The sequence below is a fragment of the Hyaena hyaena genome, unplaced genomic scaffold (genome assembly GCF_003009895.1).
Source record: "Hyaena hyaena isolate Hyena2069 unplaced genomic scaffold, ASM300989v1 scaffold_241, whole genome shotgun sequence".
Lineage (NCBI taxonomy): Eukaryota > Metazoa > Chordata > Mammalia > Carnivora > Hyaenidae > Hyaena > Hyaena hyaena.
In genome coordinates this window covers 1,714,285-1,729,687 of record NW_024080875.1, presented here as the reverse complement: position 1 = coordinate 1,729,687, position 15,403 = coordinate 1,714,285, and the positions used below count along the sequence as shown (strand labels likewise).

General features: G+C 35.6%; 1 protein-coding gene across 1 annotated transcript in view; it reads left to right on the top strand.

Moving 5' to 3' along the window:
* The window catches only part of MTREX (Mtr4 exosome RNA helicase), a 102,488-nt gene that overhangs the window by 8,518 nt on the left and 78,567 nt on the right, over window positions 1-15,403 (top strand). The window contains exons 3-8 of the mRNA XM_039244533.1: window positions 481-547; window positions 4,555-4,617; window positions 5,734-5,846; window positions 11,413-11,587; window positions 13,070-13,160; window positions 14,553-14,677. Coding sequence (XP_039100464.1) covers window positions 481-547; window positions 4,555-4,617; window positions 5,734-5,846; window positions 11,413-11,587; window positions 13,070-13,160; window positions 14,553-14,677 — 634 coding nt within the window. The remainder of the gene's footprint in view (window positions 1-480; window positions 548-4,554; window positions 4,618-5,733; window positions 5,847-11,412; window positions 11,588-13,069; window positions 13,161-14,552; window positions 14,678-15,403) is intronic.

The window sequence follows — 15,403 nt, the reverse complement described above, 5'->3', positions numbered from 1 at the left end:
TTTTTCTTTGTCCACAGTCATGTCCTTTAGAATCTAAACAGAACTTAGTTGAAGATTTTGAAGAGAATAGGGAACACTTCTACAAATTATAGCAACGTCTGTATTAAGTTTATTTTGTACCGTGTATCATGTAATGGTTTTTATAACCAGCTTCGTGTTTTGGAGTAGTGACAATGCTTTGGGAGGGGGTACTTTTTTTAAATAGTTACTGGAACTATGCTGACATAATTCTTTAATAATCCACTTGACATCTGTTCTGTATTTGTAATAATAGATGTTAACTGATCATTTTGAATTCTCAGCATAGATTTGAATAATGTGAAAGATTTTTTGAATAGTCTTAGTAGCCAGATTTTTTCCAGTTTGTGACACTCATAATTAGGCAGCGTTCTTTTCCTTAGCAATGCAGACAGGAGACTTATTATCTAATTATAGAAAAAGAATGTATTTTAACATAACTTTAATAATTTTTTTTTTAAGTTTGGCAGACTTGATGCCCAAAGTCAAGGTACAATCAGTTGAAACTGTTGAAGGATGTACACATGAGGTAAGCACAAGCAGTATGCAGGAAGTTGGTGTTACAAATGGAAGTTTGCTTTGGATTCTCTAGTATGATGATCAGCAAGCAGTTGAGCCTCAGGGGCTTTGGAAACAATTAAGAGTTTCAGTAGGGTATATAGTCAGGTGGACGGAACTGGGGTTTTGTTTCTCAACCTGAACTAATGTCTTGCACAGCACTTTAACTGCAGTTTTGGGTAAATTAAACTTTTTTTTTTTAATATTTATTTATTTTTGAGAGACATAAAAACAGGGCACACGCACGCAGGGAGTGGCAGAGAGAGAGAGAGACACAGAATCCGTAATAGGTTCCAGGCTCTGAGTTGTCAGCACAGAGTCTCATGTGGGGCTTGAACTCATGAACCATGAGATCGTGCCCTGAGCCAAAGTTGGACCCTTAACTGACTGATCCACCCAGGCACCCCTAATTTCTTAACCTTTTTGACACTGGTTTTTAAAACTCTGAAATTTGGAATAATGGAATAAAGGGTTGGTTGTGAAGATTATAGGATAAAATTAGTGTAAGGTACCCAGCACAGAGTAAGGTGTTCCATACACATTCAGCCTCAGTAACAGTGCCCTTTTACAGGTCATGTGCTTTTTCAGATCTTCCTCTGGTTATTTATACATTGCAGTTTCATTATTCGCCACAAGATGGTAGCCACTGATTGCTTGTAGTAATCTTTTTAGATGAATTTATAAATGTAAGGGTGGAAGAAACAGAAGAGAACTGTAACACTGTTTCATATTAATAGAATCTTATTAAAAGTCTTTATTGGATAAGAGAGTAATTCTGAATTAAGAAAATGGCTTTTCATAGACATTTAGAACCTTATTTTTAAAATACCCATTTTCCAGCACTTGTTTCCATGAGTTCTTTGTATTCCTTTAGATTAGCACTTAGTTTGGAATTTATAATACCTATTTGATCATTCATTGAGTACTTATGTTACACCCTATTCAGTGCTCTCATATTAAAAAGATGAGGGGAGGAAAGCCACACAATTTGCTCTTAAGAGGTCACAAGTACTTTCTGTCCTCCACAGTTCTTCACAATTCCTCCTCCTGTCACTTCTCACTTTTTTAGCAGCTAACTTTACCTTTTACTTCACTTAGAGGCTTGAGGCTATCAAATTGGAGTGTCCTCTGTTTATAACCTTCTTCACCAAGCCTATCTGTACCTGTCCCATCCACTCAAAGGAAAAGGCAATGCTAAGGAGGCTTGTTCTGCCATTGTTCTTAGTTGTAACCTATCATGCTTTCACAATGACCTAGATTCTTCGTTTTCCCTTGATTGTAGAGTTGAGTCTTTTCTCTATTTGCCCTTCCCTACCAGCATGTGAATATTCAGAAGGTTCTCTTATTCTAGGTTGATTTTTCAGCCACTATGTTGTTGTTTTTCCCCTTCTGTGGTCATTAATTCCGTATATATCTTTTGAGTGACTGGAATATTGTATTATTGACTTGAGTATAAAGAGACAGAACAGATGTGGTCCCTTACTTTTGAGAGTTGCTACTGAGTGCTCTGCTAGGAAAATCCCTGCTAGACTTCTTTTTCTATTTTTTTTTTTAATGTTTTATTTATTTCTGAGAGAGAGAGGGAGACAGAGTGATCAGGGAAGGTCAGAGAGAGAGAGAGATACGGAATCTGAAGCAGGCTCCAGGCTCTGAGGCAGCTCTCAGCACAGAGCCTGATGCGGGGCTCAAACCTGCGAACCTTGAGATCATGACCTGAGCTGAAGTTGGACGCTTAACCGACTGAGCCACCCAGGCTCCCCTAGAATCTTAACTTGCCATTCATTTTTATAAATACAGTATAATTAGATTTCCTCTCTCTCCATTTCTTTCAAAGTGTTGTCGCAAAAATCCCCAGTGACTATTTAGTACATCTCTTTGACTTTTGAGCATTTTGCTGGTTTTCTATTTGTATTACTCCTTAGTCTTTATCTTCTTCTGTCTGGCTGTTCTATGTTAGTGTTACCCAGACTGTTTTCAGAGAATAAAAACAAAAACTCTTTGATTCTTATACATGTGAATAAGAATCTCTTATTCTTGCTGCTTTTAAATCTTACAGAAGGTAAAATGTTAATTGGTTCACAATGATGCTTGGTTCATGTCATAGAAAGTACCAGGAGAGACGTAAGAGGGTTGCTTAACTAATGAGATACAGCCATATAGGTTAATCACATGGAGATGAAAACATGATTTGGAGTCTAGGCTTCAGATTTTCGGATCCAGAAATTTGATTTTGTCAGTGTACCAACAGTTGGGCTTTCTTGGATACATTTTTATCATAATCATAAGTGATGGAGGTATACAAAGGCGTGTCATTTCCGTAGTTGTCTCACTATCAATCTACCTGGGAATTAGAAACTACTTGTAAATTTCTTAGAATCCTAATAAAGGGGAATATACAGTATTAAGAGAAAAACTAGTGAAAACTATTGTTATCTCCCAGAAGTACTCATTCATTAATAAAAACACTTGATAAGTTATTCGTAATGTATGCAGGATAGAATACCAAATTCTATTATCTCCCCTTTATAGATTCAATTTAGAATGTCACATTTCTTCCAACACGTTCAGTATGTAGGTATTATTCATTAGGTTTCATAATTTACTAATTTTCATTTTTTAAAATTATAATGAGTGTCTAGTTATTCCTTTTTCAAATACTATCCACATTATCATGGTTATATGGTTGACCTTGAGCAACATGAGTTTGAATGAAGATTTTTTTCTTTCTTTTTTTTTAAGTAAGCTTCATGCCTAGTATGGAGCCACAACTCAGGGCTTGAATACATGACCCTGAAATCAAGAGTCGGACACTTAACTGAGCCATCCAGGCACCCTTAAATGTAGACTTTATTTTTTGATTTTTTTGATACACAATACTATAAGTACATTTTCTCCTCAGGATTTTCTTAATTTCATCTTTTCTAGCTTTATGATAAGAATACAGTATAAAATATATATAATATGTGTTAACTGTATTACCAGTAAAGCTTCTGGTTAACAGTAGGCTACTAATAGTTAAGTTTTGGGGGAATCAGAAGTTACACATGGATTTTTGACTGCACGGGGTGGGGGGGCGGGGGGGAGGGTTGTTGCCCCAAACCCCGTGTTATTCAAGGGTCAGTTGTAATTGAGTTGGAAATTTACCAACAATCTCTTAGTGTTTCTAAGGTGGGTAATGTCATGTGATACTTGCTTATTGAGGTTTTGCTCTTATAAATTATTTATGATTTTAGCATATACCCTATTTTTCCCTTCTGCATTATTTATACACTAAATGGTTTAATTCTTGGGAATTTAGATACATTATGAACTACTTCCCAGATCTTTTTTTTTAATAGTTTTTATTTTAGAAAGAGTGCGAGTGCACACACAAACTGGTAAGAGGGCACATGGAGGGAGAGGGAATCCCAAGCAGGCTCTTTGCACAGCATGAACCCAACACAGGGTTGGAGAGCTTGATCTCACTATGCTAGGATCATGACCTGAGCCGGGTTGGACACTCAGCCTGCTGAGCCACCCAGGTGCCGCAGCTCTCCAGATCTTAACCTTCTTCATTGAAGGAAAATTAATTTTCTCTTTCAGGAAATAGAGGGTATTATTTTTTTCTATGTGATTTTCTTTCACTTGATAGCATCCCTTTTTAGTCCATTTAGGTTTTTTGAGCAGTCCTTAATATTAGGCAGTACATTACATGTGGAAAATACAAAGATAGCTAGGATAGGTCCTAGACCTTAATAAACACAATTTTTTTTAGGGAAATGGACTTAATGGACCTTACCATTAGATAAACCTAAGTACAGGTTTTTTGATTATTGTACCTTTAGCATTTGTCTTGTTTTTAAAGCAGTTATTTAATTTTACAGTGTCTTAAGACTATCAAATTCTATCATTTGTATTTTTCAATCCATCATTAATTATGGAATGTTGAAAGCTCATCAGTTCTCAAATAGTAAGTTGGTGATTTTGTTTTAACATCAGGTTGCACTTCCTGCAGATGAAGATTATTTACCACTTAAACCTCGAGTTGGAAAAGCTGCAAAGGTCTGTACTTTGGACAAAATAGTTGGTACAGTTTTTTGTCTCTTTCCTAAAAATCTTAAAGAAAAACTCTTTCAAATGAGATTTTTATACTTCCCAGCGTGTATGTACCAAGAGAAAGCCACCGAAATCAAATATAATGAAAACCAACTCATCAAAGAACCATGATGAAAATCAGGCATGATGTGATGGGATTTTTAAAAATGAAAGTAATGATTCTCCACATTCTTTTTTTTTTAAATTTTTTTATAGTTTATTTATTTTTGAGACAGAGACAGAGCATGAATGGGGGAGGGGCAGAGAGAGAGGGAGACACAAAATCTGAAACAGGCTCCAGTCTCTTAGCTGTCCGCCCAGAACCTGATGCGGGGCTCTAACCCACAAACCGCAAGATCATGACCTCAGCCAAAGGTGGATGCTTAACTGACTGAGCCACCCAGGAGCCCCAATGATTCTCCACATTCTTAAGGAATTTAATGAACAATATGTCAACTTTTCTCTAGAAAAACAGCATGTGTACAATAAGTCATACATATAGTTTTGGAAATTTAACAAGCTTTTAATGAAACTTAAACGGTAGTGCTTGTATTAAATAGATTTTGAGGTACCAATAGACCTTAAATGACAGATACAAATTTTCCGACATTTTTTCTTTAAATTAAAAAGGCAGAGTTCTTAAAGTCTGGTAGATATGTTATTCTGCTTCTGTTCAGTGAACTTCAGTGAACTTGAGCAGAATTCCCATCTTTGACTGGAAAGAGGATGATGGGGCGCCTGGGTGGCTGCTGTGAAGGTTAGTACTATATGGAAAATGTGTTGCACAGTGCCTACCACAAATTATGTTGACAAATGGCAGTTACTGTGTTGCAAGTAATATCACTTGTATGTTAACATAGTAAATTGAAAGATTAGACAGCAGAATTAACTTCTGTGCTGTTTAGTTAAAGATGTTTTACTCTTCCTAATTTTCTCTGGTGAGTAGCATATTTCCTACAAAGAATCATAAAGAAATGTTCCCAGAATACTTGTGGGGGGGCCTACCATCTCTTCATTTTAAGTGTGTTCTGATATGGCTAGATATTTTCATGCTGATACTATTTTTTTTTTTTTTTTTTTAAGGAATACCCGTTCATTCTTGATGCTTTTCAAAGAGAAGCCATTCAGTGTGTTGATAATAATCAGTCTGTTTTAGTATCAGCACATACATCAGCAGGAAAAACTGTATGCGCTGAGTGAGTAGCTTTCTATTTAAAGGAAATTTTAGGCCTGTTAATACTTGTTCCTGTGTTGGTTTTTAATGTTATACCCTCTTGTTGGATTGGCCCTTTTATTATTATGTAATGTTCTTCTTTATCTCTTATTATACTCTTCATTTTAAAGTCTGTTTTGTCTGATTGAAGTATGATTTCCCCTACTTTATTTTGGTTTCCATTTACATGGAATATCCTTTTCTCATTCCTTCACTTTCAGTGTGCATGTGTCTTTGTATCTGAAGCAATTCTCTTTAGGCAACATATAGCTGAGTTTTGTGGTTTTTATTCCATTCAGCTACTCTTTTCTTTTTATTGGAGAATTTAGACTATCTACATTTGAAGTAATGATAGATATGTACTTACTGCCATTTTATTAATTGTATTCTAGCTGTTTTGTGTTCCTCTGTTCCATTCTTGTTTTACTTTGTGCTTTTTAAATGAAATTTTAAACTAACTTTGTTTTATTTCTTATCTCACCCTTAAATAAATTTTGGGGCACCTGGGTGGCTCAGTTGGTTAAGCGTCTGACTTTGGCTCAGATCATGATCTCTGGTTCGTGAGTTCATGCCCTCTGTCGGGCTCACTGCTGTCAGCACAGAGCCCTCTTCGGATCCTCTCTCCCCTGTCTTTCCCCCTTCCCCACTCGCACTCTCTCTGTCTCTCAAAAATAAATAAACATTTAAAAAAGTGGTTTTTTTTAATCTTTAAATTTTTTTTCTTTTTGATTTCTGCAAGACAGTTTTACTTCCTTCTTTCTAATTTAAATACTTTTAATGTCTTGCTTATTGAACTGTATAGGACAGCCAGTACAGTGTTGAATGCAAGAGACTAGAGAGGACATCCTTGCCTTGTTCTTGATGCTTAGTTTTTTATCAGCATGTTGCTATCTCTAGGTTTTTCATAGGTGTTTTTTAATCAACTTAAGGAAGTTCACTACTATTCCAAGTTTGCTTGTGTGTGTTTATATGCGTATAGAATATTTCGCTTTTTTGTCAAATACTTTTTTCTGTTACTATGATGAATATATTAATTTTCAAGTAATAAACCATCCTGAGGTAAATTCCACAAGGTTATGGTATATACCCCCTTTTTTTTTTTTAAGTATATACCCTTTTAATAAACATGTTTCTTGTATGTATTTGGTCTTCATCAATGGTTCCTGGGTCAAGGCTTCTAAAACCCTTGGAATTTCATGTGATAAAAGCAATAAACGTCTTTTGTTAGGTGAATGAGGTGACTTTTGGATGGGCTGGTTGCCTGGAGAACCAACTATGTGATAGAGGGTTGGAACTTTAAGTTTCCCCCACTCAGCAGTTTCAAATACACTGGATAGAATTAAAATTAGATTTGACATGGCAGAAAAAAAAAATGCATAAACTTGAAGACCTAACAAGAAAAACTGTTCAAAATGAAAAAGAGAGAATAAGCTCCAAAAAACAAAATCATAATAAACAGAGTGTAAGTGGGCTGTGAGACAACTTAAAGTGGCATTATATAAGTTTAGGTGAAGTTCCCAAGGAACAAGGAGGAAGGGGAAGGTTTAAATAAAAAATTGCTCACATTATCCCCAAATTGATGAAAACTATAATAAACCTACAGATCTGAGAAGCCCAACAAACTGGAGCACAAAAAATATGGGAAGAACTATGTAAAGACTATGTAAAGTCACCTCATAATCAAACTGCTTCAAGATAGTGATGAAAATTAAAAACAGCCAAACATCCATCAAAGCAATATGCAGAAGAGGAGGAAAATATGGAACTATAATGCAGGGAGAAATCAGTCAATCAAAACAAATTAGGAAGTAACACAAATGGAAAGAAAGAAGACAAATGGGAAATAAAACAACAACAACAAAAACACCACCAGCAAGGAGAACTACAATAACCAAGATAGAAATACAGAGTGGGATTAATGATACATTAGACAATGCAGAAGCAAAGATTAATGAATTGGAAGATAACAGCATTAGAACAGACCCAAAATGAACACTGCATCAGCGAATCACGAGGCAACTTTAAGTGGCCCAATATAATAGTAATCAGAGTCCTGAAAGAAGAGGAGCCAGAGGCAGCACGGAAAAACAAACCCAAAGCCCAAGACACATGAAAAAACTACAGCAAGCCTCCTCACAAATTGCTTAAGGGGTACCTGAGTGAATCAGCGGGCTGATTGTCCTAATCCTGATTTCTACTTAGGTCATGATCCCAGGGTCATGATATGGAGTGGGGCTCCTCACTGAGCACGGAGGCTGCTTATGATTCTCTCTTGCCATCTGCCCCTCCCTCCCCAGAGCTCATGCTCTCCTCTCTTTCTCTCTCTCTGAAATTAAAATGAGAAAGATAAAATCTTAATTAAAAGTAGCCAAGATAAAAAGATACATTATCCATAGAGGAACAAGTAAGGATGAAAGGGATTTCCTATCATAAACTACATAAGTCGAAAGGTACTCTTAAAGTAATCAGAATTCTGGGGCGCCTGGGTGGCTTAGTCGGTTAAGCGTCTGACTTTCAGTTAGGTCATGATCTCGTGGTTCGTGGGTTCAGGCCCCGTGTCGGGCTCTGTGCTGACTGCCAGCTCAGAGCCTGGAGCCTGTTTCAGTCTGTGACTCCCTCTCTCTCTGACCCTCCCCTGCTCACGCTGTCTCTCTCTCTCCTAGAAACAAATAAAACATTAAAGAAAAAAAAAAAAGAATCCTTTACTGCGTGCAAGAATCTTTCAAAAATGAAGGCAAAGTAAAGGATGTTTCGATATACAAAAGGTGGAAGAGTGGTGCCTGGTTGGCTCAGTCAGAGGACCGTGTGGCTCTTGATCTTGCAGTTGGAGGTTTGAGCCACATCTTGGATAAAGAGAGTACTTAAGAATAAAATCTTTACCACCACCACACCCCCAAAAAAGAAAGATTTTTTTCATCAAGAGATTTGTGGTACCATAAATTGTAAAAGAGTTTCTTCAAGAAGAAGAAAAATGATGCTGTTCAGAAAGTTCAATCAAATATAACATGTCAAAGTGTATCACATTATTTTGGTAACATATAGAAAACATTTCCCAATACAGCAAATAAAACATAACAGAATGTGTGTGCATCTACAGCAATACTGAAGAAAAATTTATACTACTAAATGCCTATATTAGAAAAAGATTTCAAATCAATGACTTAACCTTTCCTTCTTTTTTTCCTTATTTTTTTAATGTTTTATTTTATTTTTGAGAGAGAGAGAGACACAGACAGACAGAGTGCAAGCAGGGGAGGGGCAGAGAGAAAGGGAAACACAGAATCTGAAGCAGGCTCCAGGCTCCAGGCTGTCAGCACAGAGCCTGATGCAGGGCTGGAACTCACAAACCATGAGACGGTGACCTGAGCCAAAGTCAGATGCCTAACTGACTGAGCCACCCAGCAGCCCCTTCACCTTTTCTTCTTTAAAAAAAAAAACTAGAAAAAAAGGAAAGCAAATGAGCACCCCCCCCATCATAAAACAGGAAAAGAACAAAGAAAAACCAATTAAAGCAAAAACCTGTTCTTTGAGAATATGAGTATGACCGACCAACCTCTAGCAGAGTAATCAGTAAAAAACTGAACTTTACACTGATACCAAAACCAGAAAAAGATATTACAATAGAACTATAGACCAATATCCTTCATGAACACAAATGCAAAAATTCTTAACACAATTTTAGCAAATCTAATCCAATTGGACAGTTTTTCTTGTTAGGTCTTCAAGTTTATGCATCTTTTTTTCTGCCATGTCGAATCTAATTTTAATTCTATCCATTGTATTTGAAATCAGACCTTGGATTTTTCATCTCTGAAAGTTTGATTTGGGTCTTTTAATTTCTTCCAGTGTTTAATATTTTCTTACTGCTTTGAAGACTTTCTGTCTTTGTTGTTTGGTTTGATAATGTTTCTAGGTGTGATCTTTTTCATTTTTTCCCTCTTGGGTTTATTGCATTTGTCAGATCTATAGATTATTATTATTTTTTGGTTTAAAACAAATTTAGGAAGTTTTTTCTTCTTCCTCACTTTGAAACTTCTGGTGGGACACTGAGGTATCTATTTTTTTTTCTTTCTTTTTTAGAGTTGATAATTTTTGGTCATCTATCTTCATGTTTACTGATACTTTGTTCTGTCATCTCATATCTGCTCTTGAGCCCATCTAGTGAATTCTTCATTTCAGTTGTTATACTTTTCACCCATAGGGTTTTCACTTATGATATATAAACATGAACATAACACTTGTCTGTTCAGATGGCCTGTTTATTGAATATTTACAGTCTATTTCCTTTCTTAGAACATGGCTTCCTTCCATTTTTTGGACTTGTTTCTAATAGTTGTTTTGAAGTCTGTGTCTGCTAAGTCTACTCTCTGGGCCCACTGAGAATCAGTTTCTCATGACTGCTTGTTTCCCTAAGTATGGATTATACTTACCTGTTTCTTTTATCTTTTAATTTTTTGTTCAAAACTGGACATTTTAGATAATATATTGTGGCATTTCTGTATCTTTTTCTCTTGAAGTGTCTATTCCCAAATTTGTATTTGATCATGTTTGGACAGCTTTTGACTTTTTGTTTATTTCATTATTGGGGGAATATGGTTATATGGTTGTGATGAATATTATTATTTCCTCATATGGGTTATAAGCCTTTTGTGGGCCAGAACTGTCTTTTAAGCAAGGAGGCTCTACCACAGGGATAACTTTCCTCATCATGGTCTGTATTTAAATACTCAATTAAATTTTCTTTAGAAAACCAAAACTACCATATTATATTTTGTTAAGTGCTATGGAATAACTTCTCCATAATTAGAACCTACCATAATTGTCAGGCAAGGACTGATTTGATAACTCTTACATGTGGGAATGAATGCATATGGATGAACTTATTTTTGAAACTCTGAAGAACAAAGCTTCATTTTCCAATGTTCACTAATTGTTTATACTCTATATGTGTATAAACAGATAGGCAGAGGCTCTCACCTTTTGGAGGCTCATTTATAGAACCAAAAGTGTTTTACTTGCAAGAAATAGGGTAACCATTAGTAATCTGTTGGTATTAATAATTAAGTTACATTAACTCGAAAAGACTAGAGTTAAAGTTAAATATTCTTGTTTAGTTAGACCACTACATTTCGGATTTATTATAATAGTTATTACTTTAATAGTTTGTCAGTAGTAAATAGAACAAGATACTAATGTTCTGCAAAGTCCATTTAAAATAAGTAATTAGGGGAAGTTGGGACATAATTTATATATTAATAGATTTTTTAAATTGTGTAAATTTTTTTAACGTGTATGTATTCTTGAGAGAGAGACAGAGCGTGAACAGGGGAGGGGCAGAGAGAGAGAGGGAGACAGAATCTGAAGCAGGCTCCAGACTCTGAGCTGTCAGCACAGACCTCTTTGTGGGGCTCCAACTCCAGAACTGTGAGATCGTGACCTGAGCCAAAGTCAGACGCTTAACTGACTGAGTCACCCAGGTGCCTACCAGTATTATGTAATTTAAAGAAAAGGTTTTGTAAATACTTTCTTATTTGCTTTCCCATTTTTAGGTATGCCATTGCTTTGGCCTTAAGGGAAAAACAACGTGTAATATTTACCAGCCCAATTAAGGCTCTGAGTAACCAGAAATACCGAGAAATGTATGAAGAGTTTCAAGATGTTGGTTTGATGACTGGAGATGTTACTATTAATCCTACAGCATCTTGTCTTGTTATGACCACAGAGGTAATTCCTTTTTAATTTAATTAATATATTTATTCATTTAGAACATCTAATGCTTTTTTACTTGCTCTGTATAAACAAAATGTAATGCTTTATTTTCTGAGATTTAAGAGGGGAAAAAGTTTATCTCAAAGGCTTATTTTTAGTAATAACATAAATCTAGTAAATTACTAATATTTCTGTTATTTGTCATATGATTTAGATACACTTTTTCACCAAATATTTTTATTTTTAATTTAAAAATGTTTTTTTAATTTTGAGAGTGTGCACTTGCAAGCAGGGAAGGGGAGGTGAGAGGGAGAGAGAGAACCTTAAGCAGGCTCAGTCACAGAGCCAGAGGTCTGGCTTGATCTCACAAATGTGAGATCATGACCTGAGCTGAAGTCCAGAGATGGTTGCTTAACTGACAGCCCTCCAGGTAGCCCCATCAATGTGTTTTCATGTCACTGACAGTAATCCTTTAAAAATATTTGGTGAGGGGCACTTGGGTGGCTTATTTGGTTATGCCTTAGAATCTTGATTTCGGTTCATGTCATGATCTCATGGTTCGTGAGGTCCAACCCCTCATGGATCTCTGTGCTGACAGCACAAATCTACTTAGGAGTCTGTCTCTCTGCCCCTCCCCCGCTCTCGCCTATGTGTGCTCTCTCTAAAAAAATAAACTTTAAAACAAAAAAGAAAATATGCTTTCGCATACATAGTTTCATATAAGTTGTGGCTTTTCTTTCTGCTCTTTATTTCTGCATCTTAGTGTTGATACAGATACATAAAAACACTTCTTTGAAAATGCTCAGTTTGGTTTCTTCCCATAATAGCAGTTAAATTTTACTTAAAACTTACATATTTCTAATATCTCTTGATTTGAATAGTTAGCTATTTTTGCTCTACCAAGTACTTTTATACATACTTGCAGGGATACATATCCCTGCATTTTGTAAGGACATGGTACAACAGAGTGTAAATTAGTTTCTGGTCTGCAGAGTCAACCAAAAACATTGCTCACTTTTCATTTTGGTTCCCAAAGTAAGTTTTCCACTCTCAAAACTTTTTTCCATATGCAGAAGATTTTCTTTAACTCAAAAATCAGGATACCGGTTGCCAGAGAGCATCCATGTTGTGAAATGAAGCAGAAAAAAATCAGTGAACACTATATGGTACCATACATTGGATAGAAGATAATTTTAAGTTACTCTCATATCCTAGATAATGTGGATCTTCTGATGAGTATTGTATGTATGATGAAGTGGTTTCATACTTAATGTATATGGAAATGGGTGTGATAATCTCTTCATGGATTGTACTTGATTGCTAACTATTGAAAAGTCATTTATTTGGTTTTATGAGAGAAGGAATATTAATTGATTTATGAAATATATTTAAAATATAATATGAAATTATTTTAAAAGAGCATTTCTAAAATTCCTTGTTTGAAAGAAGAACTTGTGTGGTGTCAAAATTTTGCTAAATCATTTATATTTTTTTTAGATTTTGAGAAGTATGCTGTACAGAGGTTCTGAAGTTATGCGAGAAGTTGCTTGGGTCATATTTGATGAAATTCATTACATGAGAGATTCAGGTATATTCTGCCATGTTTTTGAGATGTGTGCCATGTATTTTCCTTAAGAAGGGCATTAGGAATTTTGAAGAAATAGTTGAATTTTGCTTTGAATTTTCGTGTGGCTAGAGTTCTAATAGATTTCCCACTACATTGTGGGAAACATGATATAATACTTCAGACAGGATCTCCTTTACAGCTACTTAAATAGTAATTGGGTGAGAAAAAAATGGAAATTCATACAAAACAATTGGAATTAAAACTAGCTGATTTTTAATAGAGAACTCACCGAAATAACTGTTAGAGAATTTTTAAGGGGAGCCTGCGTGGCTCAGTCAGTTAAGTGTCCTACTTCAGTTCAGGTCATGATCTTGCAGTTTGTGGGTACGAGCCCCGTGTTGTAGTCTATGCTGACAGTTCAGAGCCTGGAGCCTGTTTCAGATTCTGTGTCTCCCTCTCTCTCTGCACCTCCCCCGCTCATGCTCTGTCTCTCTCTGTCTCAAAAATAAAAAAGATAAAAAAGATTTTTTTAAAAAAGAGTTTTTAAAACTTTTAGCTTCCAGAGTTAACTTTCTTAATTTTTTTATTACTATTTTAGTTTTTAAAAACTAAGAAATGCATGTTCATGGTAAAAAAATATGTTAAATAAGGATTATGAAATAATGAAAAATTATAAGTATACCTTTACTTGAACTACTATACTACTGTAAGGTCTAGTAAAAGTGTCCTTTGGACTTTTGGGTGGAACTGGGAGGGCTAATGAATGGTTACTTTTAAAAGTTAAATGTTTAGTATGTACACACTTAAAGTAAAACTCAGTTTTTATTTCAACTAAAATACTGAGTTAACCTGTATTTGTAGTGAAAGTAACAAATTCATGAAAGTAAGTTTTGAATAGAGCTGTTTTGGTTTTAAAATTATGAATCCTTTTTTGATTAATTTATTTTAGAGGAAAATTGTCAAACTGATTTTTTTTCCCCATTTAAATAAAAACCCACATGGTTTTCCTGTTCATCAAATCTTTCTTTCCTATCTAGAGATCATGAGGGTAATTTGGATGAAAGTTGCCATGTAGTATTGTAACAATGTGTCTTTGAAATTTGTTGCTGTGGTTGATGGAAATACTGTTTCCGTTGTCTTGGGACTCTTACGCTGTGTGAGAAGGGTTCAGTCTGGAACTACTATTTGCAGGCTTTTATTTCAGAGTACATTACGTTTTTAGTGGTTTAGTCTCCCACCTTTCTACCAGATAAATGTAGAAGAACTAAAGTAGTTTTTAGTAAGGGTCTGTGGCTAAAAATATGTTTATGTAAATTAGTCTGCATTTCTAATTAATGAGCTTGAGAAAATGATTTTAGATTACTTACCAATAAAGTGACCCTGAATTCCAAGGTATATTTGTTTTATTTTCAGAGCGTGGTGTTGTATGGGAAGAAACTATTATTTTGCTTCCTGACAATGTCCACTATGTCTTTCTTTCGGCTACGATTCCAAATGCCCGACAGTTTGCTGAATGGATTTGCCATTTACATAAACAGGTATTTTCTTTCTTTTTTGAGGTTTTCAGTACTTAAAATGTTGTAAGTCGGCATTGCTATCTTTTATACTTACATAAACAGGTATTTTCTTTCTTTTTTGAGGTTTTCAGTACTTAAAATGTTGTAAGTTGGCATTGCTATCTTTTATACTTTGTTCTTGATGCCACCTAGAATTAAGAAGACCTTTTAATGTGAAAGTACTTCTCAAGTCAAGCAAGCTCATCAAAATCACCTGACTAGTTTTGTACAAGTGTGTATTTTTTTTCTTAATTTATTTATTTGATTTGAGGTAGACAGTGCAAATGGGAGAGTGGAAGAGAGAGATGGAGGGTAGGGAGAGAGAGAATCCCAAGCAGGCTCTGCACTGTCAGCATGGAGCTCGACATGGTGCCCAAACTCCCAAAAACGGTGATATCAGGACCTGAGCCGAAACCAAGAGTTGGATGCTTAGCCAATTGAGCCACCCAGATGCCCCTCAAGTGTGTATTTCTGAATGCCATCTTAAACCCAATATATCAACATCTCTGGGAGTAGGGTCTTGGGAGCTCCAACTTCTAAAAGCTCCCAAGTTGATCCTGATGTTCTGCCAGGTTTGGAAACTATTGTATTTATTCGTAGAGTGACCCCTCTGAGAAGAGAATTTCCTCCGAGACCTCAGTACCAGGAAAAAGTGGGGCATCTCCTGAGCATGTGATATGATTCTTCTGTGAACACAGTCACGTTTCC